At 38.9% G+C, this 27856-nt stretch overlaps 5 protein-coding genes and 1 pseudogene across 5 annotated transcripts; 1 reads left to right on the top strand and 5 right to left on the bottom strand.

Annotated features, from left to right (window-relative positions):
• Positions 1-1676: 1676 nt before the first annotated feature.
• LOC145492760 (integral membrane protein GPR180-like) lies at positions 1677-6971 on the bottom strand. The gene is made up of 9 exons (XM_081472147.1): positions 6887-6971; positions 6013-6207; positions 5761-5867; positions 5104-5177; positions 4661-4710; positions 4175-4320; positions 3521-3664; positions 2888-2965; positions 1677-2310 (listed from the first exon to the last, which is right to left on the bottom strand). Exons 1-9 carry the CDS (start codon positions 6900-6902, stop codon positions 2107-2109), a joined length of 1014 nt encoding a protein of 337 aa, XP_081328273.1. The 5' UTR covers positions 6903-6971; the 3' UTR covers positions 1677-2106.
• A 991-nt stretch (positions 6972-7962) lies between these two features.
• Positions 7963-9956, bottom strand: LOC145493470 (WD repeat-containing protein 53-like; annotated as a pseudogene).
• A 103-nt stretch (positions 9957-10059) lies between these two features.
• LOC145492814 (uncharacterized) lies at positions 10060-13625 on the top strand. Its single transcript, XM_081472194.1, has 5 exons — positions 10060-10133; positions 10387-10493; positions 11399-11444; positions 11855-11984; positions 12798-13625. The coding sequence occupies exons 1-5, from the start codon at positions 10120-10122 to the stop codon at positions 13623-13625; spliced, it is 1125 nt and encodes a 374-aa protein (XP_081328320.1). The 5' UTR covers positions 10060-10119.
• Positions 13626-14693: 1068 nt separating this feature from the next.
• On the bottom strand, positions 14694-15788 carry LOC145492813 (uncharacterized). The gene has a single exon (XM_081472193.1). It carries the CDS (start codon positions 15786-15788, stop codon positions 14694-14696), a length of 1095 nt encoding a protein of 364 aa, XP_081328319.1.
• A 3942-nt stretch (positions 15789-19730) lies between these two features.
• On the bottom strand, positions 19731-24207 carry LOC145492951 (integral membrane protein GPR180-like). The gene is made up of 8 exons (XM_081472328.1): positions 24077-24207; positions 23825-23931; positions 23168-23241; positions 22725-22774; positions 22239-22384; positions 21589-21732; positions 20956-21033; positions 19731-20378 (listed from the first exon to the last, which is right to left on the bottom strand). Exons 1-8 carry the CDS (start codon positions 24132-24134, stop codon positions 20175-20177), a joined length of 861 nt encoding a protein of 286 aa, XP_081328454.1. The 5' UTR covers positions 24135-24207; the 3' UTR covers positions 19731-20174.
• Positions 24208-25407: 1200 nt separating this feature from the next.
• On the bottom strand, positions 25408-27794 carry LOC145492930 (WD repeat-containing protein 53-like). Its single transcript, XM_081472305.1, has 2 exons — positions 27053-27794; positions 25408-26288 (listed from the first exon to the last, which is right to left on the bottom strand). The coding sequence occupies exons 1-2, from the start codon at positions 27792-27794 to the stop codon at positions 25936-25938; spliced, it is 1095 nt and encodes a 364-aa protein (XP_081328431.1). The 3' UTR covers positions 25408-25935.
• Positions 27795-27856: the final 62 nt, after the last annotated feature.

The following is a 27856-nucleotide window of genomic DNA, read 5'->3' as shown; positions in this document are numbered from 1 at the left end:
CCAACGCTCGATGCTTGACGTGGCGTGTGAATTTGCGTGCGCGGTAAGGATGCGCAGAAACTATTAGCGCGAACGTCCTTAACAATACATTTACTTAATAAAGTAGGTCAATAAACTTGGGAACTTTTACAACTGATTTGGATCTTTTAGTCCTAGCTAAAAACTAATTAACGTCAAAAATCAATATTTAATTAAATGAATAAATCAGTCAATCAATTAGTCAATAATAAAACGAAAACCTCCATCCAGTACAAAAGCAAAACAATATTTAGAATCGTTTGGCATTTCTGAACAAATCTCGAACACTCTAGCTCGTTGCCTTTTGCGTCTGTGTCGAAACGAGTCCGTGTGCAAAACCATTCATATGAAAATGTGTTCCCCCTACAGGTTAAATCAAACTCATTTTCATATGAAAAGATTTGCGCGAGGGCTCGGTTTTGAAACAGAGGCACAAGGTAACTCGAAAATGGCCTGTTGTAAGTTTTGTGGATATCATTCTATGAGAGTTGACTCCGTGAGCCAGAGTGCGAATATTTGCAAAATGTCGAGAACATCGAGATCCTATAGTAAGGCCAAGCTCGAAAAATTCCACAACTCGACACAACTACTTGAAATCTCTTGACATTTCTAAAGAAAGCTCTATTCCAAGAGATGTTTAGTGGAAATCCTATTAGAATTTCACTGCCGGGTATCTAGTTTTTTGGAAACAATTCCCGGCTCAGCTACCCTGCGAGACGAACATTTGAAGCAGAAAGAAAAAGAAATCTCTGGATGCTTTCCTTTATGCCAGAGCGATCGGTCAGACGGCCAGCAGGACTAACCGAGGAAAATGGAACGACATTTTCCGATCCGAACCGGGCCAACCGAGAGGAATGACCCTTACCATTTTTAAATCCTTTCCCGAATTCACTGAAATCTACTGAAGACAAACAGGGCAATAAACCGGTTTGTCAAAATAGAACGGCAAACTTCGGTCCAATCGGTCTGACCGATCAAAGTGGATCACCTCCAGAGGTGGCCCCGAAAATTCCGATTGGACAGAACCGAAACGGACCTTTCCATTTGACTTTTGACCGAAATTACCGGAAATTTTTGGCATAATGTAAAGCACCCCCTCTCGCAGGGTAGCTGGCTGCCGGAAATCTTGACACAACTACGTGAATGTTTCACGAAATCAAATGTTTGCGTTTCTTTTCACGCTTTTATTCGCGAACTTTGACGTCGTGAATCACATCTCAAAGGAAATGTTAAGCAACTTCGCGCAGTTTAATTTGAAAAATCTTTTGCGACTAGATAACAGAAGGGATTGAAAGGTTTCTCCGTTTGTAGGGTGTTCCCACTTCAATGCATCTTTAAATAAAACTTATGCTAATTACGTTTCCAAAATATACCAGATACGTCACTAAGGAGGATCACTAGCGAAGAGTTCCGAAAGTAACGAAAACCCCTCTACCCAAAACGTTTGACTTATTTTTTGCTTCGATTAAGAGGATGTATCAAACATTCAAGACAGTGTTTGACCACATTTCCAAGCCCCTCGAAGTTCGTCAAAAATACTCCGCTGTGCGTCGTATTTTCAACTCGCTTCTCGGTGTTTGGAAATGTGGTCAAACACGGTTTTTCGTATTTGATATATCACATCAACATTAAAGGAAAAGACTGATTACTTTCGAGAAGTTTTATTCAAAACATTTATATGCTATGATATGGATCAATCCACATATGGTATACATAATAGACGCCCAAACGTAGCAACCCTGCAACATTTGCAACCCTTCGGAAGAGGTGATGGAAAGAAGCTTCAAAACTACGATTACCCGTGCAGGGTGGTTATTCGGTTTTTTTGTAACTTCGCGGCATCAAGGGCAGACCACTAACAAACACAGATTCTCTCCGACAGATATCGCTTAGGTTCAATTGGACAGTGCAGCGGCTGGTCCCAAAAGTGTCCACTCTGAAAGCTGAATTTGTAATTATACTGAAGGATTTGATAGGAAAGATTCCCCCACAAGCACTTCCTTCCTTGGAGAATATTGTCTGAAGTTACAGAGGCAATCTGAACATCCAGAACCACAAACAGAAAAATAATCTTTGAGCAGAATTGGCCTAATTCACTGCAATATGTTTATGTATTCTAACAGTCCTCGTTTCAGAATTGTAGGTCTTGGCTCCATAGCCTCTGTCCAGTCGTAGAGGAAGCGTGCTAGTTGCGAGGGAAGATACCTCCCAGTACAGACTCCGTGATAAGAACAGTCTGTATAATAACAGGATTGATATGCACTGAACTGTCAACAAGCCCCATGTTATTACCTGAATTGAACAGAAATACATTTAAGTAGCGGTTCAAAATTTAATACTTGCATTAGCTAGCAGAAAAGAGTTTAATTGCTTATCTAGTAAGAAGTATTTGGCATATAATGTGAACTCTCAAATAGCAGTATTACCAAATCAGTAATCAGAGTGCTAAATGTAGGCTAGTAGATATTTTTCAAAGAGACATGTCATTCCTCAATGTAAGTGTGGCATATCAAAACTCCAGAGAAAGAGCCTCTATCAGGCGTTCAGTTACTTGCAGCGTGAAACATTGTGCAATAAAGAAAACATGAACTGTAGAAAAACTGGGCAAAATGAATAAGGATTTTTTTTATTTCAAGGTGTACATCATTCACAACATTAGTATCCTTGGCGATCAATCCAGTCTTATCATGGCCTGTACACACTGCCTTGTGGTCCTTGTGTCATACTTTTAATGCGAATTCATTTTGACAGGGATTAGCTTCTGCTATACTTCCATTCCAATGAACATATTTTTTGAATCCCTTTGGCTGTACTTTGTTATATTGGGGTAAATATATGGGTTTTACTTTAACTGTTCCATATTACTTACCTTAAATCTAGAGTGGACAGGTAAAACCAATGACACTATTGCTAAGGCAGGATATGCTAAAAGCCAGGTTAAACAACACTGGAAAAATATACAAAAGTCAAACTGTCACTCCATGAAAGAAAACCACCATTAAAAGTTAGAACTTCCATGTCATAATGTGTACAACACAATAAACAGTATGACATGAAAGTACTGCTCAATAGCTTTCATTTGAATGGTCACACACTAGGGTTTCATCCACAGACTTAGAAGTTAGAACTACTTTGTACAGCATAATAAACAGTACCACATGAAAGTACTGCTCAATAGCTTTCATTTGAATGGTCACACACTAGGGTTTCATCCACAGACTTAGAAGTTAGAACCACTTTGTACAGCATAATAAACAGTACCACATGAAAGTACTGCTCAATAGCTTTCATTTGAATGACCACACACTAGAGTTTCATGAGTTAGACCAAATTTGCACAGCATAATTAACAATACCACAAATAAGGACTGCCCAATTTGATTAAATAATGTTTACAATCTGAATGGTGAATGGATCTGAATGGTCAAACACAAGCCCAAGGTTCGTGACATAAAAATTTAAACCACCTTGTATGGCGTAAAAAGAAATGGATCAACACTCACCTTTGCAAATTTAATATAAAATTCTCTACGGAGTGTACTTCTCTCCTCTGAAACTTTTCTACTTATATTTACAGCAAATGCTCCAGCTACAACAATTTTAACAAGGACTAGAAGAAGAGTCATCTCCCAAGAGGTTAATATAACCTGGAAATACCAGCAAACAGTTTAGAATTTGCACTATGTCAGTATTTTACATTTCATTATTGTTCTGCTCTACTAATGACCAAGATAAACTGAATCATAGAATACGGTATGACTGTGGATTAAATGAATCTTAAAACTTTTAATCTCTGGGGACTCGCTACATTTTCATTTGCAGTCTTTTCCTATTTTAGAATGTGCAGGTCCATAAAATATCCATAGCCACACTGGTCAAGGATAGTCATTGGAAATTCCAGGGGGGTTGGGGTGATTAAATAGCCAAATTTTTAAAGGGAAGGTACTAGAAATTCCATGGGGGAAAGGGGGGGGGGGGGGGTACAAACCAAATAACCATTCTTCGTGCAAGTGTGGAAATTGCCTGGAACCCCACAATGAATAAAAATCTTACAGAGTGTGTTTCTGATCAAGTCTGATTGAATTACATGTAGATGATCAATTTTTTTTCACTAGTGCACTCAACTTCTTCCTATTTGTAAACATACAAAACTGCACCTCAAAAACTGAAATTGCAATCACGCCAATACTAATTTGTTTCATCTGTTTTGGATCCAGTGTTGAGAATGAGGAACTAAGAGTCCATCCTGTGGACAACTTGGCCATCATAAGTAACATCTGATAGCCACCTAGGCCATCTGCAGCTGTAAAATCAAACACAACAAAGAAGATGACTTTAAATTAAATAAACACACACAGTAAGTAATAAGCCTATAGAAGGCATCAATAGTTATCACAGGAACAAAAAAATCATTTGGCCTGTTGTCCAACCTCACAAAAACAGACTTGTTTATAGAAACAACCTAAAGAGGCCCTTTTGGGATTACGATGCCAAGAGACCTAAGAAAAATTACTACGGTAGTAAATTCCAAAATTCCCAAAATGAACATTGCAAAATTTATGGTAGTTACATTATAATCACAAGCAAGCCACGAGTAAAAAGATAAACAAGTTTCAATTAAACTTGTTTTATTTAATGTTTACCTGTAGACAGCTTGCTGAGAAAAGAGTAACCTTCGCCATCCTTTGAATATCTGAGTTTTGTCAAAGATGAAAAATGAGAAAAATCAAATACGCTCTGTGGTTACATCTCCATCATTTTCATAGACAATGCACGTAAACTAACACATTTCACCTGAGATACAATGCATTCCTTTATTACACTATAAATTATTATAGTATTTTGTAAACCAAACATAATTAAATGCTGGTGTTGTAAGTTGTTGCTGTTAATTGTTTAATTATATTACATCTGATGTTTTTCTTCCTTCAAAACAATAATTCCTCTAACTAGGATTGTTTCATTTTGATTTGTTCCACACAACATTTCTCATTCTCCCAAACTTCCACTTATGTTGCAACAAGTCAATAGAAAGCATGGAAGATGTTTTGAAACTTCTCTAAAAGGCTGAGAAGGATTCAATTACCTGTAGAGATGAATTAAAGTAAGAAAATGCCCTGTAGCCTGGTAAATCATAGCAATAGACAACATTTTTATCACCTGAAATAAAGAGAAAGAATAAAAACATTTAAAGGCACGTTTCTCTGGTTTATTTAGTATTTTGGGCTGTGTATTGTATCACTGCCGTTTACTACTATGCCACACTCACTAAAAATCAAGACATTTCATAATTTTACTTCTGTGTTCCTAATACAGCTAGTGAGATATGAACGATAGATAATAACGTCATGTAATGTTTCTAGATATCTCTGTTATTTATTTATTGTGATTTGATTTTCTGTATTTCAATCTCGATGCTGAAAAACCCTTTTCAGAGATGCTCAATAAAGTGCATGTACACATTATGTAAAATCAGCAAAAATTCCCTCAGCCGATTGCAATGATGCTTATGTGAAGACATGATAGATTTTAACTGATGAAATAAAAATGTAAATATCTTAAAATGAAGCTTGATCAAAATCCAATTTCTCCTTACAGTATCAATATAAAGTCAAGCAGACAGGTGATGAGAATAACAAAAATCATCATCTAAGGAATTTAAACCTGATGTATCATTAAATTCTCACAACTAACATAAAAAAAATACATAGACACCAGAAAGGAGAGTTGATATTAAGCATACCAGGTGCATGGGTCCACCTTTCTGGATCGTTTGCCACAGACGCTGACCATAAGCTATTGCTCCAGCAAAATACAGGAATGCCAGCACTTCGTAAAATGACAGCAACCCTGGGAAATTAACAAGAATCTATCTTTTCAAGCTACTATTACTAAATTAATAAATACTTAATGGAACCGCCCTACACCACCTTGTGATCTTGATAATAAACATGTAGACTTCTGTTTTTAAATAACCCGCAAAATTAAGGCTAACCTGTCTCATCACAACCACAATGACTAGATGGTTTTCCTCCAGAATCAGGATTAAGCATTTCCAAGGTGAAAGTAACATCGTCAAGAGCTGGCACACTAGGGTCGCAAGTCACAGAATCAGCGTACAAGACATGCCAGACCTTGGGGTCATCCCAGGGGGAAAATTTGTTCTCTCCAGACACCGAGTCTAGTCCAACTGAAAGGGAATGGTTATTGTGTTAAAAATAGTCAGTCACTAAATCAAAAAGGTTTATTTAATAGTAAATAATCCCCTTTCTACCCCTTGGAGATAGTGGAGGGTATACAAAAGAAGGGGTTGGACATCGGACCTCGGGGCAGAGCTTCTATGTATAAAACTTTGTATCTAGTAACCCCCCCCCCCCTCCCCTCTTAGGGGTGGAGATGGCTCTGAGAGCCTGAGTAATCTAAGGAGAATAATCAAAGAAGTCCTCAGCAACTGGCAAGTTTGTGCAAGAGTGGCACATTTGGCTGGTTCTTAACATATATGATCAGGAGCATTTTCTATTACCCCCCTGGATTGGGTGTACTAGCCTGTCACATATTCAGGGTTACCACCCCAGCCACTTAGTTTGCATGTTAATTGTTATTAATACCCCATGGTAGAAAGAGAAAAGTAAAGTGTATTGCCAAGTTGGCAAGAACGCATTGCAATAACCCTGGCCACAGTTTCACCCAGACTACTTGTTACAAAGTTTCAGAGACCATCACACTGACCACTAAGTCAGTGTGCCTTGACTACTGCTGTCACTACTATAGACGAAAAAAAAATTATCATGTGATGTAAGAGGTTAAATGCTTCAGAGTAAAACATAAAATTATGCCATAAAACAAATCACTTCACACTCATAACTTACATGAATATTGTGCCATATCCAGCTTGTTTTGGCATTGTGAAGATTTTTCAACCTGGGGACATTTCTCGTCAAGGTAGAAGTAAAGCTTCCCACTTGAAGTTGTGTTCAGCTTGAAAGTAATTAGTGCTTCACCTAATGAATTTTTCAACAAAGAAACAAATCTCAGTTGCGTACAAGGTGCTTTGACTGAAGAAACAAAAAAAAACGTTTGGCATGGCTGTTGTGAACCATATGTCATTCTGAGCCTGTGATGAAATAACCCATAGATAGGAGGCACCACCTAAAACTTAAAATCTTATTATGTATAAACGTCTATAAAGTAACATCCTCTTCTCCCAAAGACCTTCCAACAAGCCAACGAAATAGTTGAAGTATGTGAAAACTAGACTTTGATATTAACATTGTTCCTTTAATCATGTGGACAATAAAGTACATTTGCCAACAGCATTGTTGTCCTCCCTCTATCAAATGTGCCTTTGGGCATCATGGTAGTTGTATTGATGAAAAAAAAACCCAGTCTAAGATGATGAATAGAACTACCATGACTCCCTGCAGGCATGTCTAATAGTGGTAATTGCCCACTTAAGATTGGAAGGAATTTGAGTTTCATGATTTTCAGTTTCACTCCCAGGGTAGGACTCGAAGGTTCTTTTGAAAGACCACGGATGAAACCCTACTGTGTGACCATTCAAATGATCGCTGTTACGCAAGATTTTCACATGGTACTGTTTATGGTACCTAGTTCTAAGTTACGGTAGTCTGGAGACTCGATGAAACCCTAGTGCATAACCATTCAAGGGGAAGCAATTTAACAGTTGAACCTACCTTTACAGAGACCTCCATAATACAGACACTGATATTAACAACAGTTTACTTCGTCCAAGAAAACCCAGACATGCAGCTTTGCCCCTTTGTTGTTCATTCATGTGAATACTATGGAGTATATTTATGTGGTGCTGTTCATTACAAGTATGCTGTGAAAGCCCTAGTACATGACCATTTAAATGAAAGCGTTATTTGTAGCGTTATGTACAAGGCGATTATCCTGCATTTTTTAAAATTGATTTTGTTGTCAGTTGTGGAAAAACCAGAATAGCGGGTTGTTTTCTCCACAATTTCCAAATCAAGGTACCATGTGGTAATAAATCCTAAAAACTGTTTTCAATCTGAAGTGTGTCATTTTTTGTATTAACGTAAATTGAAGTCAATCTTCATGTCACACAGTACACAGATATATCATTTGTTAGATCGGCCACAAAAATATTTTGTGTCGGTGAACTAGATAAAATCCAGTTAATCTTTGATCCATGCTGGACTTCATGGACAACACAGACAGAACTGGCTTCTTTTGCAATGTTCTCTGCAACCGATGTCCCGTTGCACTGGCGGCTACTTAGATTCCACAGAACAACTCTACAGTCATCTCCACCTGACACTAGCATGTCATTTGGACTAAACTTAGGGAAGTGGACTTGAGATGCACTGGAGGAATGTTTTTTCAGACACTTGTCAGGAACAAATTTCTTCTTTCCTTCAAACCTGAAAAGTTGGATGCTCCCATTGCCTGAAATCAAAATTTTGGAGCTGTGAGAACCTTTGTATGCCAAAAAGAAAAGAAAAAAAGGGCAAAACAAGATGTTGTAGCCTGACAAATCTCAGATGCAGATAAAAGTTGTTTCTGGTGTGCAGGGAGTTTGACTGAGTGTCTTAAAATTTTGACATACCCAGTATGTCATATGGGCAGCCGAGGAGCAAAATTCATGACATACATGTGCTGAGTTGGGAACAGTAACTGCCCTAAGCAGTTGGCAGGTTACTTAGTAAAACAATCACAAAGACACTGTCAATCCCTCAGGGATCCAACATCATTAGATCTACCACCAGTTCAGACCAACGGTGGACAGGCGTCGTTTAAATTCTCAGCTGCGAGTGCCTGGAACAAACTGCCAAGAGAGATACTTGAGCTTAGAACACTTTCACTTACTTGATGAACATGGACAGCGCCAGTCATATTTGTACGAGTAATGCTTAGGTTTCTCTAGATTTTAACTGATATTTTTGTAAATTAGCTGCAAGTATGTTTGTCAATGTACTGGTCATTGATTCATACCAGTCAATCAATCTTTGTTGATTGACTGACCAGCTTTACTTTTACCAGAATAAATTAAGTCTTAACTATTATTTTTTTCATTATTAAGATACTTTGGGCTCTAAACTGTACCTTTAAAGCAACCCCAACAATCCTTTACCCCATAATACAAGTGCCCAGAAGAAAACCCTATGGAAGTTGAGGAAATATTATTTACATCAACGTAAATGTGTTGATACCTAATCCAGCCACGAACATTCTCCCATTTCCTGCCATGTGAATGGAGTGAACAAATGGTGGGTTGATGAAATAGGCCCCTTCTTGACTGTCACCTCCAAGTTTCTGAACATTAAGTTCCTGAAGAGGTCTTCCAGAGGAAAAGTCCCAGCTGACAACTTTGAAATCCATGCCCCCGGAAATTATTTCCCAAGGTCTGTTAGACCTGAATTGAACAGTCGAACAAATGTTATCGTCTTTGTTGTGCAGTGACTTAAATAATCTTCCCGATGCCACATCTATTATTTTAATTTCACCGCTGTCATCGCAGGCGGCAAGGAACGTTCCCTTGTCGTGAATGGCCAATTGGTTAATTTCATCCTCGTTGAACTGAAATTCGCAAACGGTAGATGCAAGATTTCTCAGGTCATAACCTAATATTTTGTTCCCGCAAGAAGCGTATAAACGTTCAGGGTTTTTCACACAAAAGCAAACGCTGTTTACTTCTTTGGTGTCACGGTCACCGGACAGATATGAAGTAAACGAAAGTTTGCTTTGAGATGTATCATCCTTTGACCAGATACACAGCTCATCCTCTCCACCTGAAGCTAAAATACCTTCTCTGTTCACGTCTAAAGATAACACAGACGATGTATGACCTCCAGTCCAAGTACTTTTTTGCATAGTTTTGAGAGAGCTTTAAGGGTGTAAATTCGAGTTTGGATAATTTCCCAGGCCTTGAGTCACGCAAGGCTCTTCGAACATTATAGTGCCAAATATGGCTATCTTTACCTTATGAAGTAGTGGCTGAGTCCGCGAAATTTTGGTCAGTGGTAAAAACGGGCGCATTTTGTCAGATTGTCAGAAACATCAGAAATATATTCGTTGTTTTGACGAAATTGAAGCTAGCGTTGGCTCAAAGACAGACATGAATCCGTTAACGTAAGTAATGATTCCTTCTGTGACTTGTTTTACGTTGCAAAAAAGCAATTAATTCCACGGAAGACTTCTGTCATTGCAGAATATAAGCGTAACTATATTGAACTTGCGTTGAGCTTCTACTCGTGTTCTACTTTATGACGCTGATGCTTTGCGTTGTCGCAATTAGCACTGTGACACCACGCGTGAAAGCCGTTATTAATTTTAATTTTTTGTCCTAGCTTTAATTTACATATGAACTCGGTGTATTTTGCAGAAACGTAAAGAACATTCAGAAAATGAATGAACGAATGTTGGAGATGGGAGTGGAAGACAGTCAAGCTTGGCACAAACAATACAAAGATAGTGCCAACGTCTTCATTGGTAAGACTGTCGAACAGGCCCTGGGGCAGATCTAGTAGGGGTTCAGGGGGTTTGGTCGAACCCCCTAAATTAAAAAATAGACATAATAGCACGCTGACGTGGCCTCAGAATGACAGAAATCCCATTTCCGAAATCCTATTTCCTCAATTTTAAAAATTTTCCTGGGGAGGATGCCCCAAGACAATTTTTAACAATTTTCAATTTCTTCAGGGGACCACCATCTGTAGTCAGTCTCTCAAACCACAGGCGGCCCAGACGTTGTATACGATTAATGCGTGACATTAAGCTGTTGGCGATTGCGTTACAATTTTAGCCGTTTATGAGACAATGTATGAGAATGCTTTGAAAATTACTCTAAATGCTACGTGTAGAAAATAATTTGAATAAAATGGCTTAACTTATGTTTGCATTGCATTGTTTTGATGTCTCTGGGTTCGTGGAGTTGGTTTAGAGCCATTTAGGCGAGTTTTACTTTCTGACGGTTTGCTTCCCCTAAAGAGAAACGAAAGGCGGGCGACCCACTGGCCCGACGGCACGCACTCAAAGCTCCGTAAATTGCACAAAAATGGTCTAATCTCGTCAAAATTGTCTCATGGCAGCCGTCGATAAATCTTCTTCCCATTCACTTTCTCCCACAGTTTCAAAGTTTATCTTAACCGCCTGAGAATCGCTGGTTTTCCAGCTCTTGCTTTCCATTTCGGCTCCATTTTGATCCGTAACCAATTTTCTTGGGCACAGGATTTGAATTTCTAGCTTAACGACCTCGCCATCGTGACAAAGTCGCCTCCAACCGTCGAGAGGCATGGGGCTTTGGTCAGTTACTCGTTGCCATCTCTCGCTGCAGTTGACAGCGCTTTTAGGCGCTAAATTCACCTGAATATTGTTTGCTCCTTGTATTTTTGCAGTTAACGGTGTTTTTAGGCGTCAATTTCAGTTATACACCGCAGTACGGTGCAGTTTCCATGATCAAAAAATGCCCCGTGCCTCTCGATGGTTGGAGGCGACTTTGTCACCATGGCGAGGTTGTTAAGCTACAAATTCAAATCCTGTGCCCAAGATAATCGGTTACGGATCGAAATGGAGCCGAAATGGAAAGCAAGAGCTGGAAAACCAGCGATTCTCTGGCTGTTAAGATAAACTTTGATACCTTGGGAGAAAGCGAATGGGAAGAAGAGTTATCGACGGCTGCAGGCTAAAGGCAAACTTACAATAATAAAAACAACTATGATAAAAATGCATGACGGAAAAGGTGAGTTTTTAGCTTGACGTATCTTAAGCACAGTCAATGTCCAGGATCAAGGTCGCCTGTGAACAAGAACCGTCCTAATATTTGATTTTCACATAACTTTTTCTATCAACAGATATGGTGAAATAGTAAATGTAAATCTAGTCAGAGACAAGAAAACTGGAAAACCAAAAGGATTTTGTTTCTTGTGTTATGAAGACCAACGTAGTACTATTTTGGCTGTGGACAACCTCAATGGCATCAAGGTTAGGATCTCTATCAATCTGCAGTCGAAGCTTTTATAAGCAACCACCTCAAGGATATGAAAAAAAGGGTTGTAAATGGAGCTGGTTGCTTACAAGAATGAAATCTTGTTAACAGCCCACCCCCTGAGGAGGGTAAAACTGATTTGAGTGCTTCTGACATGTCAGAGAGACTTGAAATTGATAAAATATTTTTATTAATACAGCAGGCTCCTGCTATACATGCATGCATAATTATAGGCTAATTTTCTTTATTACAATTTGCTATTGTTGTGAGAAAAAGCATGTAACATTTTATGTTTGTTCCCTGGCTTGTAACCCGTATTCAGCCGTGTCTCAGTTTCTTGTGAATATAATCGATTGCTGGCAGCTCTCTCAACTATTTGTTGTATAATATTTATTTGTCCCCCTTATAAAAGAAATGTTTTCTATTCAGCTGAGGGTAGCAAAAGAGAATAGAATAATTCTAATTTGAACACACAATGAAAAGTCGTAACTATATTAATTATTAATATCATTAAGACTTTTCAAAGTGTGTTCAAATTCGTAGAGGAGTAGTTTATGTTTTTAATGCAGTGCTGAATGATCATAATCGGTCTCTAGGCACTGGTCGATTCCAAGAGGTAAGGACAAAGAAATAATCCAGCTCAAAAATCCTGAGTTTTGGTGATGGTGGGTTGGGTGGTTGGGCGGGGGCTATTGACGATTGGATATAACTGGAATTTACCGTTGATTTTTCGAATGTCACTTATTAGCAAATGAAACTGAAGGTCAAATTTCATTAGTAATGGCAGTATTTTGGATTCGCTTTCAAAGCTTGGCGGCAGGATCATCCGAGTGGATCACTGTGCTAACTATCGGCGACCCAAAGGAGATGAGAAGGACGAGCACGGAAACAGAAAGGAGATTATTGAGGAAGGCTGCGCACCAAAGACACCGTCACCTTCACCACCGGCTTCTGATGAGGAAGAGGAATTACTGGAGCTGCCAAAGAAAAGGAAAAAAGAGAAGAAAGCAAAGAAACAAAAGAAACACAAAGATGAGAAAACGCCAAAGAAAAAGAAAACGACGGTCAGCTCAGGCGAGGAAGATCCCGCAGAAAAAAGGAAAAAGCTTGAAAAGGAGCCGTGGAGAGAAAAAGCACCTGCTAGAGCAAGCCAAACTGAGAAGGACAAACGTGATAGGACTGACCGAGGTGTACAGCATGACAGTGATTCTCAAGATTTGAAAGTTACGCGTGATAATAAGCGTGATCGTGGGGAACGTGATTTTAAAGATGGTTACGCAAGTAGAGATGTGCATGAGCGTGGACGTGACCGTGAAGCGCTAAATCATGTACGAGACATTCGAGAGCGTGATAAGGAAACGCGTGATCGTGATGTTCATGAACGCGATCGTGAAACGCGTCTTCGTGATTATCGTGAACGTGATGCTGGTGGTGCGAGTGACCGTCACAATCACGATTATCACTCAACGTATGACCCGAGAGAGCAAACGGACAGGGCTTGTCACGATAAAGGTCGAGAGGTTGACGAGAAGGGGAAGGATAGATTTGATAAGCGAAGAGACCGCACAGAAGATGAAGGCAGGACATACGAAAGACGCGATAGAAATCACCACGGTGATCGCAAAGATAGAAGATAATAGATACATATAGATATTAAAAGCCATAGCTTCGCCGTGGGATGCTTCCCTTTGAAATGATCCAGCGCATATTTCAAGTTATCTACAGGCCAAGCGTGCGCATCAAGCTTATTTCCTAGGCTCTTCCATCTTCCAGCCCTCCCGAGCGGGGAGGGAAGAGGAGGGCGGTAAGATGAGGGACCCTGGGAACGAGGTTGCTCGCGCATGGCCGTCGTATCCAGTTCCTAGCCTTTCGCGCCTTCTTCATTCCAGATTTTATCACGTGATACCCTTGATGTGCTAATGGAGAAAGATAGCTTATGCCGGAAAGACAGGAAACTGAATGTCGTAGGTGGATGCACTCTTCGCACTTCGCCAAGTCTCCTTTGAAACCACTCGTGCTGGAGTCACGCAACACTTCCCGTGCGTGACTCCGGTGCAAGCGGTTGTAAAGGCGACTTAACTTTGCCAGATGCCTTTTGATATGGATGGCCCTGGACTACAACATGCTTCTTTGAAATTTAAATATAGCCATCATAATGCAAGTGTATTTTCATTGCAAAGATATGTGAAAGGAGCAACTCAGTAAAACTCAATAAACAGAGCTAGCAACTCAGTAAAACTCAATAAACAGAGCTGAACTATTCATGTCTATCTACTCTTGGCTCTGTGTAATCTGCACTGTGTAACTCTTATACGGGTTGCCACAAAACTACCAGATTAGAACATTTCATATTCATGTTGATGAAAAATGAAACACAAAAAATCACAATATTCTTAAATGAACCTTCTTCTGCCATTGAAAAGTATAGCGCACATTGTAAAGCAATACAGACACCATGCAGCTCTATTGGATAGTTCAATTCTTAATCTAACCACAATAAAAGTACAGCTGGGAAAAAATCTAAGTATTTAAGATTTTCGCTCAAACGTCCTTAAAACATACTCCGGTGTTCTTTAAAAATCTCTAATATTCATTTAGAACTAATTAGAACTTTTCTATCTTTTGAAATTTGAGTTACCATCAATAACATTGTCTGATCTCTAAAAATTAGTTTCTGTCCAGAGATCCCGGTACAGTTGAATAAATCAAAAACGGTTATCATAATTTAGTAAGTCACCTCCGTTAATTTTGAGGCCATTAATTTGTAAACGTCCAGCCCCCAGAAGCTGCAGAGTGATGTACTGTGCCAGAATTGGCCGGTCAAAGAAGATGACATGTCCCTCCTCTACAAACCCGTGAGGTGGACCGGCAAAGAATCCGCACCTGGAGTTGACATCCAGCATCTTGTCAGCATCGGTTCCTCTTTCTTGGGCTGTGAAACCGTCAGGGACAGGAGCCATTCCAGCTCTGATCTCCACATTTACTAGCCTATTCCACCAGCCATTCTTACGGTTGATAATGGTCACTGCCGAGATTAGCACAGGGGAAGGGAACTTCACCTCTAGCCATGGATTCATCTCGCATTTCGAGTGGAAATAAGTAAGATCATTGTTCGAAATTTGGCCGTTAATGGCTAATTTTGGTGCCCAATAATTGAAATTGCCTTGGCGAACCGAAGAACCACGAGCTTGAAAGACAAATTCTTCTTTCGGTGCCACCAGAAATTTCTTCAGTCGATTGATGTTCCATTGCTCCGTTGTCATCTTGATCGGTATCTGCTGTTGTTGATCAGCAACTTTTATAATCATCGCTTTGGTGAGCTCGTCAAAACTATCGATACTTCGTGTGAGGTTTCTCAGGGCCAACAAAACTCCTGCCTCGACTAAACTGAACATCTCCCTCCTGTTACCAAGGTCGATTACAGAAGCATAATTAGACTCGTCGATATTCTCGAGAATATAGTCAATACAAATAGCGATCACTTCTCTAAGAGTGATGTAGTCAGCAAAGATCAGCACATCTTGAACATTTTCACTCGTCAAGTTCAGCTCAAGAACGGAGAAATACTCGATGCACTCCTTGATGACATCGATGGAGAAATCTTTGAAAGTCGTTTCGCTGGCATTTGGATTTGTGCGAAACAATGCGGCAAAGTACTCACTTTGGGAGGCAAGAATGAACTTGTGAGATCTGATTTCTGCGCCATCCTTGTCTTTGATTACAAAATCATAAAACTGATCTGCGCTTTTCTTATGATACAATTTTATATTGTTACAGAACTGGTCACTTCCCGAAGTCATTCTGATTCTTACTTGAGTCCAAGAGTGTTGTCGGAATCAGGCGCGTGTTTTCTTTTGTTTTCCACAGAGAGGCAGAAAAAAAAAGAACTAGGAGGAGGACACTGGGGCTTTCTAGAAACCGGAAGACCGCTCGAAATATCTTGAAAACCGAAAAATCGTCCAATTCCGAAAAACTGCCGAACATGATGATTAAAACTGCTAACTGATAAACTTGAATACAGAAACAAAAGATGTGTGCGTTTCTATTTTTGAGGGATCGAGACCATCTTCAGTTGAAAGTTTTGCCTTCCCTTTAACCTGTTTTAACCCTAGATTTTCCAGAGAAACGGCAGTTAGATGGCTGTTTCCAGGCAAAAATCTCATTCTCTTTCACTTTTTCGAAGATTGATTCTAATCTTCAAGCGAATACAGAAGCCCTAGGAAGTAGGCAAGTGAGTTATCAACTTTTCTTATCTTCGAAATGCTAAAAAAGGAAAACCGCAACAGATACCACAACCGAAAAACCGGATATCGTAAGTGCAAAACTGAAAAACTGATCTTAAAAATGACTAAAACCGAAAACTAGAGCGAAATCTGAGGGGAGGAAAAAACTTCTCGCCCTCTCCCCAGATTTCGTTCTACTAAAATATTCAAGATGGCCAGCCACTTAAGGTGGCTTCATAGGGTAATCATTTATGGTATTGCGCGCGTACGTGTTATGTTTTGAATGCCGTTTTTCCATTCGTTTTTACACCCAGTCTTTTGAAACTTATTGCATGTTATATTATAAGCAATGATTAAATAGTATTTTACTATCATCTCTGTTAAAATTATGGGTTTTAGTCTTAAATTATAAAAGCCCAAACGAATGTGTTTTTTTGCTTTTTTTATGGCTTTATTTGTGATTTCCTTGAAATTTCTTCGCTGAAATCTTCCAAAATTTTCACAGCATACATCGCATCCTGCGGGATACGAATTTTAAACACGAAAGAAGTAGGGTTTGTTAAGGCAGGTTTTTCGATTTTTGCAAATTTACGTCTTTTACCCCAGCCAGGAAACTGGTCTTATAGATTTCCTTCAAAAATGAGCTCCGACTTAAGTAAGATATGTACTACCGAATTTTACGAAATTTCACCGAAGGAAACGCGAAAAACTTCACTGTCAGTTTTGCTTTTTGTGCTCATGTTGACGTCATAAAATATCGAAAAACACTGACGTTTTCCTTCGAGCGCGCACAGATTACTTGAACCTTCGTCCTCAGCGCGCGTGCGATCGTAAACTATAGGGAGCCACCTTAAAGACGTTCGCGCGAAAATATTTCAACATCGATTTTTCTTCTGAGACTTTTACCACTGTAGGATGACGAGTGAATTATGTCAGAAATGTAAAAAAAAATGGGGAGTCACCGACTTTGTTTTGGAGAGAACATGCCCGGAAGAACACCCTAAATCTGAAAAAATAGGACTTCGTTATTGAATACGGCCACAGTGTCTGTAAGCCCAAAAATATTGTAACTAGTACATTAAAGTGAAATGTTCTCTGCCAAATATTGTTTAAGTGCACCTGTTAAGTGAATTTAGTCAACTAGTAAGGTTACTTTAAGACCAAGTTCGCATTTAGCGACCATAGTTTCATGCGCCTTGCAGCTGCAAGATTGCAGGATTCGATGTCCCGTGGACAGAAATCTTGAAACTTTTTTTACTTCCCACATTGACTTTTTGTTTATTTTTGGACATGTGGAGATAACTGTAAATAAAATCTGTTTCTGGAAAGAAAAGTAGAGGTCACCGAACGGCCAAGATCGTTACATCCAAGCAAAGCTATAGAAATAGGCCCTTTGCAGCAAAGCCATCACGTGACCTATTTTTCATAAAATTATGGGCTATAACTTAACGAATGCCAGAAATGGAAAAAGCATGTCGAAAATATCAAAATGGCCAAGTTTGAGGCCCCCATCATTAAAGAATGAGATTTTACGACAGTCTGAATTTTTAAAAGAATAAGAAGATTTGTATGGAAAAAGTTGTTGGAGAGCAAGGTCTTGCTCTCCAGTAACATTTTCCATACAAATCCTCTAAATTTTCCGAAAATTCAAACGGTCGTATAAACTTACTCTTTAATGCCAGGGGCCTCAAACTTGGCCATTTTAGTATTTTCGATCCGCTCTTTTTTAATTTCTGGCATTCTTCAAGTTATAGCCCATAATATGAAAATTTTCTAGGAAAAATTTGGTCACATGACCCCAGCTGCAAAGGGCCTATGGCCATCTGCCCTATGATTGTTTATTTTAGTACTTAGCGCCAACGCTCGATGCTTGACGTGGCGTGTGAATTTGCGTGCGCGGTAAGGATGCGCAGAAACTATTAGCGCGAACGTCCTTAACAATACATTTACTTAATAAAGTAGGTCAATAAACTTGGGAACTTTTACAACTGATTTGGATCTTTCAGTCCTAGCTAAAAACTAATTAACGTCAAAAATCAATATTTAATTAAATGAATAAATCAGTCAATCAATTAGTCAATAATAAAACGAAAACCTCCATCCAGTACAAAAGCAAAACAATATTTAGAATCGTTTGGCATTTCTGAACAAATCTCGAACACTCTAGCTCGTTGCCTTTTGCGTCTGTGTCGAAACGAGTCCGTGTGCAAAACCATTCATATGAAAATGTGTTCCCCCTACAGGTTAAATCAAACTCATTTTCATATGAAAAGATTTGCGCGAGGGCTCGGTTTTGAAACAGAGGCACAAGGTAACTCGAAAATGGCCTGTTGTAAGTTTTGTGGATATCATTCTATGAGAGTTGACTCCGTGAGCCAGAGTGCGAATATTTGCAAAATGTCGAGAACATCGAGATCCTATAGTAAGGCCAAGCTCGAAAAATTCCACAACTCGACACAACTACTTGAAATCTCTTGACATTTCTAAAGAAAGCTCTATTCCAAGAGATGTTTAGTGGAAATCCTATTAGAATTTCACTGCCGGGTATCTAGTTTTTTGGAAACAATTCCCGGCTCAGCTACCCTGCGAGACGAACATTTGAAGCAGAAAGAAAAAGAAATCTCTGGATGCTTTTCTTTATGCCAGAGCGATCGGTCAGACGGCCAGCAGGACTAACCGAGGAAAATGGAACGACATTTTCCGATCCGAACCGGGCCAACCGAGAGGAATGACTCTTACCATTTTTAAATCCTTTCCCGAATTCACTGAAATCTACTGAAGACAAACAGGGCAATAAACCGGTTTGTCAAAATAGAACGGCAAACTTCGGTCCAATCGGTCTGACCGATCAAAGTGGATCACCTCCAGAGGTGGCCCCGAAAATTCCGATTGGACAGAACCGAAACGGACCTTTCCATTTGACTTTTGACCGAAATTACCGGAAATTTTTGGCATAATGTAAAGCACCCCCTCTCGCAGGGTAGCTGGCTGCCGGAAATCTTGACACAACTACGTGAATGTTTCACGAAATCAAATGTTTGCGTTTCTTTGCACGCTTTTATTCGCGAACTTTGACGTCGTGAATCACATCTCAAAGGAAATGTTAAGCAACTTCGCGCAGTTTAATTTGAAAAATCTTTTGCGACTAGATAACAGAAGGGATTGAAAGGTTTCTCCGTTTGTAGGGTGTTCCCACTTCAATGCATCTTTAAATAAAACTTATGCTAATTACGTTTCCAAAATATACCAGATACGTCACTAAGGAGGATCACTAGCGAAGAGTTCCGAAAGTAACGAAAACCCCTCTACCCAAAACGTTTGACTTATTTTTTGCTTCGATTAAGAGGATGTATCAAACATTCAAGACAGTGTTTGACCACATTTCCAAGCCCCTCGAAGTTCGTCAAAAATACTCCGCTGTGCGTCGTATTTTCAACTCGCTTCTCGGTGTTTGGAAATGTGGTCAAACACGGTTTTTCGTATTTGATATATCACATCAACATTAAAGGAAAAGACTGATTACTTTCGAGAAGTTTTATTCAAAACATTTATATGCTATGATATGGATCAATCCACATATGGTATACATAATAGACGCCCAAACGTAGCAACCCTGCAACATTTGCAACCCTTCGGAAGAGGTGATGGAAAGAAGCTTCAAAACTACGATTACCCGTGCAGGGTGGTTATTCGGTTTTTTTTGTAACTTCGCGGCATCAAGGGCAGACCACTAACAAACACAGATTCTCTCCGACAGATATCGCTTAGGTTCAATTGGACAGTGCAGCGGCTGGTCCCAAAAGTGTCCACTCTGAAAGCTGAATTTGTAATTATACTGAAGGATTTGATAGGAAAGATTCCCCCACAAGCACTTCCTTCCTTGGAGAATATTGTCTGAAGTTACAGAGGCAAACTGAACATCCAGAACCACAAACAGAAAAATAATCTTTGAGCAGAATTGGCCTAATTCACTGCAATATGTTTATGTATTCTAACAGTCCTCGTTTCAGAGTTGTAGGTCTTGGCTCCATAGCCTCTGTCCAGTCGTAGAGGAAGCGTGCTAGTTGCCAGGGAAGATACCTCCCAGTACAGACTCCGTGATAAGAACAGTCTGTATAATAACAGGATTGATATGCACTGAACTGTCAACAAGCCCCATGTTATTACCTGAATTGAACAGAAATACATTTAAGTAGCGGTTCAAAATTTAATACTTGCATTAGCTAGCAGAAAAGAGTTTAATTGCTTATCTAGTAAGAAGTATTTGGCATATAATGTGAACTCTCAAATAGCAGTATTACCAAATCAGTAATCAGAGTGCTAAATGTAGGCTAGTAGATATTTTTCAAAGAGACATGTCATTCCTCAATGTAAGTGTGGTATATCAAAACTCCAGAGAAAGAGCCTCTATCAGGCGTTCAGTTACTTGCAGCGTGAAACATTGTGCAATAAAGAAAACATGAACTGTAGAAAAACTGGGCAAAATGAATAAGGATTTTTTTTATTTCAAGGTGTACATCATTCACAACATTAGTATCCTTGGCGATCAATCCAGTCTTATCATGGCCTGCACACACTGCCTTGTGGTCCTTGTGTCATACTTTTAATGCGAATTCATTTTGACAGGGATTAGCTTCTGCTATACTTCCATCCCAATGAACATATTTTTTGAATCCCTTTGGCTGTACTTTGTTATATTGGGGTAAATATATGGGTTTTACTTTAACTGTTCCATATTACTTACCTTAAATCTAGAGTGGACAGGTAAAACCAATGACACTATTGCTAAGGCAGGATATGCTAAAAGCCAGGTTAAACAACACTGGAAAAATATACAAAAGTCAAACTGTCACTCCATGAAAGAAAACCACCATTAAAAGTTAGAACTTCCATGTCATAATGTGTACAACACAATAAACAGTATGACATGAAAGTACTGCTCAATAGCTTTCATTTGAATGGTCACACACTAGGGTTTCATCCACAGACTTAGAAGTTAGAACTACTTTGTACAGCATAATAAACAGTACCACATGAAAGTACTGCTCAATAGCTTTCATTTGAATGGTCACACACTAGGGTTTCATCCACAGACTTAGAAGTTAGAACCACTTTGTACAGCATAATAAACAGTACCACATGAAAGTACTGCTCAATAGCTTTCATTTGAATGACCACACACTAGAGTTTCATGAGTTAGACCAAATTTGCACAGCATAATTAACAATACCACAAATAAGGACTGCCCAATTTGATTAAATAATGTTTACAATCTGAATGGTGAATGGATCTGAATGGTCAAACACAAGCCCAAGGTTCATGACATAAAAATTTAAACCACCTTGTATGGCGTAAAAAGAAATGGATCAACACTCACCTTTGCAAATTTAATATAAAATTCTCTACGGAGTGTACTTCTCTCCTCTGAAACTTTTCTACTTATATTTACAGCAAATGCTCCAGCTACAACAATTTTAACAAGGACTAGAAGAAGAGTCATCTCCCAAGAGGTTAATATAACCTGGAAATACCAGCAAACAGTTTAGAATTTGCACTATGTCAGTATTTTACATTTCATTATTGTTCTGCTCTACTAATGACCAAGATAAACTGAATCATAGAATACGGTATGACTGTGGATTAAATGAATCTTAAAACTTTTAATCTCTGGGGACTCGCTACATTTTCATTTGCAGTCTTCTCCTATTTTAGAATGTGCAGGTCCATAAAATATCCATAGCCACACTGGTCAAGGATAGTCATTGGAAATTCCAGGGGGGTTGGGGTGATTAAATAGCCAAATTTTTAAAGGGAAGGTACTAGAAATTCCATGGGGGAAAGGGGGGGGGGGTACAAACCAAATAACCATTCTTCGTGCAAGTGTGGAAATTGCCTGGAACCCCACAATGAATAAAAATCTTACAGAGTGTGTTTCTGATCAAGTCTGATTGGATTACATGTAGATGATCAATTTTTTTTCACTAGTGCACTCAACTTCTTCCTATTTGTAAACATACAAAACTGCACCTCAAAAACTGAAATTGCAATCACGCCAATACTAATTTGTTTCATCTGTTTTGGATCCAGTGTTGAGAATGAGGAACTAAGAGTCCATCCTGTGGACAACTTGGCCATCATAAGTAACATCTGATAGCCACCTAGGCCATCTGCAGCTGTAAAATCAAACACAACAAAGAAGATGACTTTAAATTAAATAAACACACACAGTAAGTAATAAGCCTATAGAAGGCATCAATAGTTATCACAGGAACAAAAAAATCATTTGGCCTGTTGTCCAACCTCACAAAAACAGACTTGTTTATAGAAACAACCAAAAGAGGCCCTTTTGGGATTACGATGCCAAGAGACCTAAGAAAAATTACTACGGTAGTAAATTCCAAAATTCCCAAAATGAACATTGCAAAATTTATGGTAGTTACATTATAATCACAAGCAAGCCACGAGTAAAAAGATAAACAAGTTTCAATTAAACTTGTTTTATTTAATGTTTACCTGTAGACAGCTTGCTGAGAAAAGAGTAACCTTCGCCATCCTTTGAATATCTGAGTTTTGTCAAAGATGAAAAATGAGAAAAATCAAATACGCTCTGTGGTTACATCTCCATCATTTTCATAGACAATGCACGTAAACTAACACATTTCACCTGAGATACAATGCATTCCTTTATTACACTATAAATTATTATAATATTTTGTAAACCAAACATAATTAAATGCTGGTGTTGTAAGTTGTTGCTGTTAATTGTTTAATTATATTACATCTGATGTTTTTCTTCCTTCAAAACAATAATTCCTCTAACTAGGATTGTTTCATTTTGATTTGTTCCACACAACATTTCTCATTCTCCCAAACTTCCACTTATGTTGCAACAAGTCAATAGAAAGCATGGAAGATGTTTTGAAACTTCTCTAAAAGGCTGAGAAGGATTCAATTACCTGTAGAGATGAATTAAAGTAAGAAAATGCCCTGTAGCCTGGTAAATCATAGCAATAGACAACATTTTTATCACCTGAAATAAAGAGAAAGAATAAAAACATTTAAAGGCACGTTTCTCTGGTTTATTTAGTATTTTGGGCTGTGTATTGTATCACTGCCGTTTACTACTATGCCACACTCACTAGAAATCAAGACATTTCATAATTTTACTTCTGTGTTCCTAATACAGCTAGTGAGATATGAACGATAGATAATAACGTCATGCAATGTTTCTAGATATCTCTGTTATTTATTTATTGTGATTTGATTTTCTGTATTTCAATCTCGATGCTGAAAAACCCTTTTCAGAGATGCTCAATAAAGTGCATGTACACATTATGTAAAATCAGCAAAAATTCCCTCAGCCGATTGCAATGATGCTTATGTGAAGACATGATAGATTTTAACTGATGAAATAAAAATGTAAATATCTTAAAATGAAGCTTGATCAAAATCCAATTTCTCCTTACAGTATCAATATAAAGTCAAGCAGACAGGTGATGAGAATAACAAAAATCATCATCTAAGGAATTTAGTCCTGATGTATCATTAAATTCTCACAACTAACATAAAAAAAATACATAGACACCAGAAAGGAGAGTTGATATTAAGCATACCAGGTGCATGGGTCCACCTTTCTGGATCGTTTGCCACAGACGCTGACCATAAGCTATTGCTCCAGCAAAATACAGGAATGCCAGCACTTCGTAAAATGACAGCAACCCTGGGAAATTAACAAGAATCTATCTTTTCAAGCTGCTATTACTAAATTAATAAATACTTAATGGAACCGCCCTACACCACCTTGTGATCTTGATAATAAACATGTAGACTTCTGTTTTTAAATAACCCGCAAAATTAAGGCTAACCTGTCTCATCACAACCACAATGACTAGATGGTTTTCCTCCAGAATCAGGATTAAGCATTTCCAAGGTGAAAGTAACATCGTCAAGAGCTGGCACACTAGGGTCGCAAGTCACAGAATCAGCGTACAAGACATGCCAGACCCCCCCCCCCCCCCCCTCCCCTCTTACGGGTGGAGATGGCTCTGAGAACCTGAGTAATCTAAGGAGAATAATCAAAGAAGTCCTCAGCAACTGGCAAGTTTGTGCAAGAGTGGCACATTTGGCTGGTTCTTAACATATATGATCAGGAGCATTTTCTATTACCCCCCTGGATTGGGTGTACTAGCCTGTCACATATTCAGGGTTACCACCCCAGCCACTTAGTTTGCATGTTAATTGTTATTAATACCCCATGGTAGAAAGAGAAAAGTAAAGTGTATTGCCAAGTTGGCAAGAACGCATTGCAATAACCCTGGCCACAGTTTCACCCAGACTACTTGTTACAAAGTTTCAGAGACCATCACACTGACCACTAAGTCAGTGTGCCTTGACTACTGCTGTCACTACTATAGACGAAAAAAAAATTATCATGTGATGTAAGAGGTTAAATGCTTCAGAGTAAAACATAAAATTATGCCATAAAACAAATCACTTCACACTCATAACTTACATGAATATTGTGCCATATCCAGCTTGTTTTGGCATTGTGAAGATTTTTCAACCTGGGGCCATTTCTCGTCAAGGTAGAAGTAAAGCTTCCCACTTGAAGTTGTGTTCAGCTTGAAAGTAATTAGTGCTTCACCTAATGAATTTTTCAACAAAGAAACAAATCTCAGTTGCGTACAAGGTGCTTTGACTGAAGAAAAAAAAAAAAAACGTTTGGCATGGCTGTTGTGAACCATATGTCATTCTGAGCCTGTGATGAAATAACCCATAGATAGGAGGCACCACCTAAAACTTAAAATCTTATTATGTATAAACGTCTATAAAGTAACATCCTCCTCTCCCAAAGACCTTCCAACAAGCCAACGAAATAGTTGAAGTATGTGAAAACTAGACTTTGATATTAACATTGTTCCTTTAATCATGTGAACAATAAAGTACATTTGCCAACAGCATTGTTGTCCTCCCTCTATGAAATGTGCCTTTGGGCATCATGGTAGTTGTATTGATGAAAAAAAAACCCAGTCTAAGATGATGAATAGAACTACCATGACTCCCTGCAGGCATGTCTAATAGTGGTAATTGCCCACTTAAGATTGGAAGGAATTTGAGTTTCATGATTTTCAGTTTCACTCCCAGGGTAGGACTCGAAGGTTCTTTTGAAAGACCACAGATGAAACCCTACTGTGTGACCATTCAAATGATCGCTGTTACGCAAGATTTTCACATGGTACTGTTTATGGTACCTAGTTCTAAGTTACGGTTGTCTGGAGACTCGATGAAACCCTAGTGCATAACCATTCAAGGGGAAGCAATTTAACAGTTGAACCTACCTTTACAGAGACCTCCATAATACAGACACTGATATTAACAACAGTTTACTTCGTCCAAGAAAACCCAGACATGCAGCTTTGCCCCTTTGTTGTTCATTCATGTGAATACTATGGAGTATATTTATGTGGTGCTGTTCATTACAAGTATGCTGTGAAAGCCCTAGTACATGACCATTTAAATGAAAGCGTTATTTGTAGCGTTATGTACAAGGCTATTATCCTGCATTTTTTAAAATTGATTTTGTTGTCAGTTGTGGAAAAACCAGAATAGCGGGTTGTTTTCTCCACAATTTCCAAATCAAGGTACCATGTGGTAATAAATCCTAAAAACTGTTTTCAATCTGAAGTGTGTCATTTTTTGTATTAACGTAAATTGAAGTCAATCTTCATGTCACACAGTACACAGATATATCATTTGTTAGATCGGCCACAAAAATATTTTGTGTCGGTGAACTAGATGAAATCCAGTTAATCTTTGATCCATGCTGGACTTCATGGACAACACAGACAGAACTGGCTTCTTTTACAATATTCTCTGCAACCGATGTCCCGTTGCACTGGCCGCTACTTAGATTCCACAGAACAACTCTACAGTCATCTCCACCTGACACTAGCATGTCATTTGGACTAAACTTAGGGAAGTGGACTTGAGATGCACTGGAGGAATGTTTTTTCAGACACTTGTCAGGAACAAATTTCTTCTTTCCTTCAAACCTGAAAAGTTGGATGCTCCCATTGCCTGAAATCAAAATTTTGGAGCTGTGAGAACCTTTGTATGCCAAAAAGAAAAGAAAAAAAGGGCAAAACAAGATGTTGTAGCCCGACAAATCTCAGATGCAGATAAAAGTTGTTTCTGGTGTGCAGGGAGTTTGACTGAGTGTCTTAAAATTTTGACATACCCAGTACATCATATGGGCAGCCGAGGAGCAAAATTCATGACATACATGTGCTGAGTTGGGAACAGTAACTGCCCTAAGCAGTTGGCAGGTTACTTAGTAAAACAATCACAAAGACACCGTCAATCCCTCAGGGATCCAACATCATTAGATCTACCACCAGTTCAGACCAACGGTGGACAGGCGTCGTTTAAATTCTCAGCTGCGAGTGCCTGGAACAAACTGCCAAGAGAGATACTTGAGCTTAGAACACTTTCACTTACTTGATGAACATGGACAGCGCCAGTCATATTTGTACGAGTAATGCTTAGGTTTCTCTAGATTTTAACTGATATTTTTGTAAATTAGCTGCAAGTATGTTTGTCAATGTACTGGTCATTGATTCATACCAGTCAATCAATCTTTGTTGATTGACTGACCAGCTTTACTTTTACCAGAATAAATTAAGTCTTAACTATTATTTTTTTCATTATTAAGATACTTTGGGCTCTAAACTGTACCTTTAAAGCAACCCCAACAATCCTTTACCCCATAATACAAGTGCCCAGAAGAAAACCCTATGGAAGTTGAGGAAATATTATTTACATCAACGTAAATGTGTTGATACCTAATCCAGCCACGAACATTCTCCCATTTCCTGCCATGTGAATGGAGTGAACAAATGGTGGGTTGATGAAATAGGCCCCTTCTTGACTGTCACCTCCAAGTTTCTGAACATTAAGTTCCTGAAGAGGTCTTCCAGAGGAAAAGTCCCAGCTGACAACTTTGAAATCCATGCCCCCGGAAATTATTTCCCAAGGTCTGTTAGACCTGAATTGAACAGTCGAACAAATGTTATCGTCTTTGTTGTGCAGTGACTTAAATAATCTTCCCGATGCCACATCTATTATTTTAATTTCACCGCTGTCATCGCAGGCGGCAAGGAACGTTCCCTTGTCGTGAATGGCCAATTGGTTAATTTCATCCTCGTTGAACTGAAATTCGCAAACGGTAGATGCAAGATTTCTCAGGTCATAACCTAATATTTTGTTCCCGCAAGAAGCGTATAAACGTTCAGGGTTTTTCACACAAAAGCAAACGCTGTTTACTTCTTTGGTGTCACGGTCACCGGACAGATATGAAGTAAACGAAAGTTTGCTTTGAGATGTACCATCCTTTGACCAGATACACAGCTCATCCTCTCCACCTGAAGCTAAAATACCTTCTCTGTTCACGTCTAAAGATAACACAGACGATGTATGACCTCCAGTCCAAGTACTTTTTTGCATAGTTTTGAGAGAGCTTTGAGGGTGTAAATTCGAGTTTGGATAATTTCCCAGGCCTTGAGTCACGCAAGGCTCTTCGAACATTATAGTGCCAAATATGGCTATCTTTACCTTATGAAGTAGTGGCTGAGTCCGCGAAATTTTGG

The sequence above is a fragment of the Orbicella franksi genome, chromosome 7, assembly GCF_964199315.1.
Source record: "Orbicella franksi chromosome 7, jaOrbFran1.1, whole genome shotgun sequence".
Classification (NCBI taxonomy): Eukaryota; Metazoa; Cnidaria; class Anthozoa; order Scleractinia; family Merulinidae; genus Orbicella; species Orbicella franksi.
This window is presented reverse-complemented; position numbering and strand designations above follow the sequence as displayed.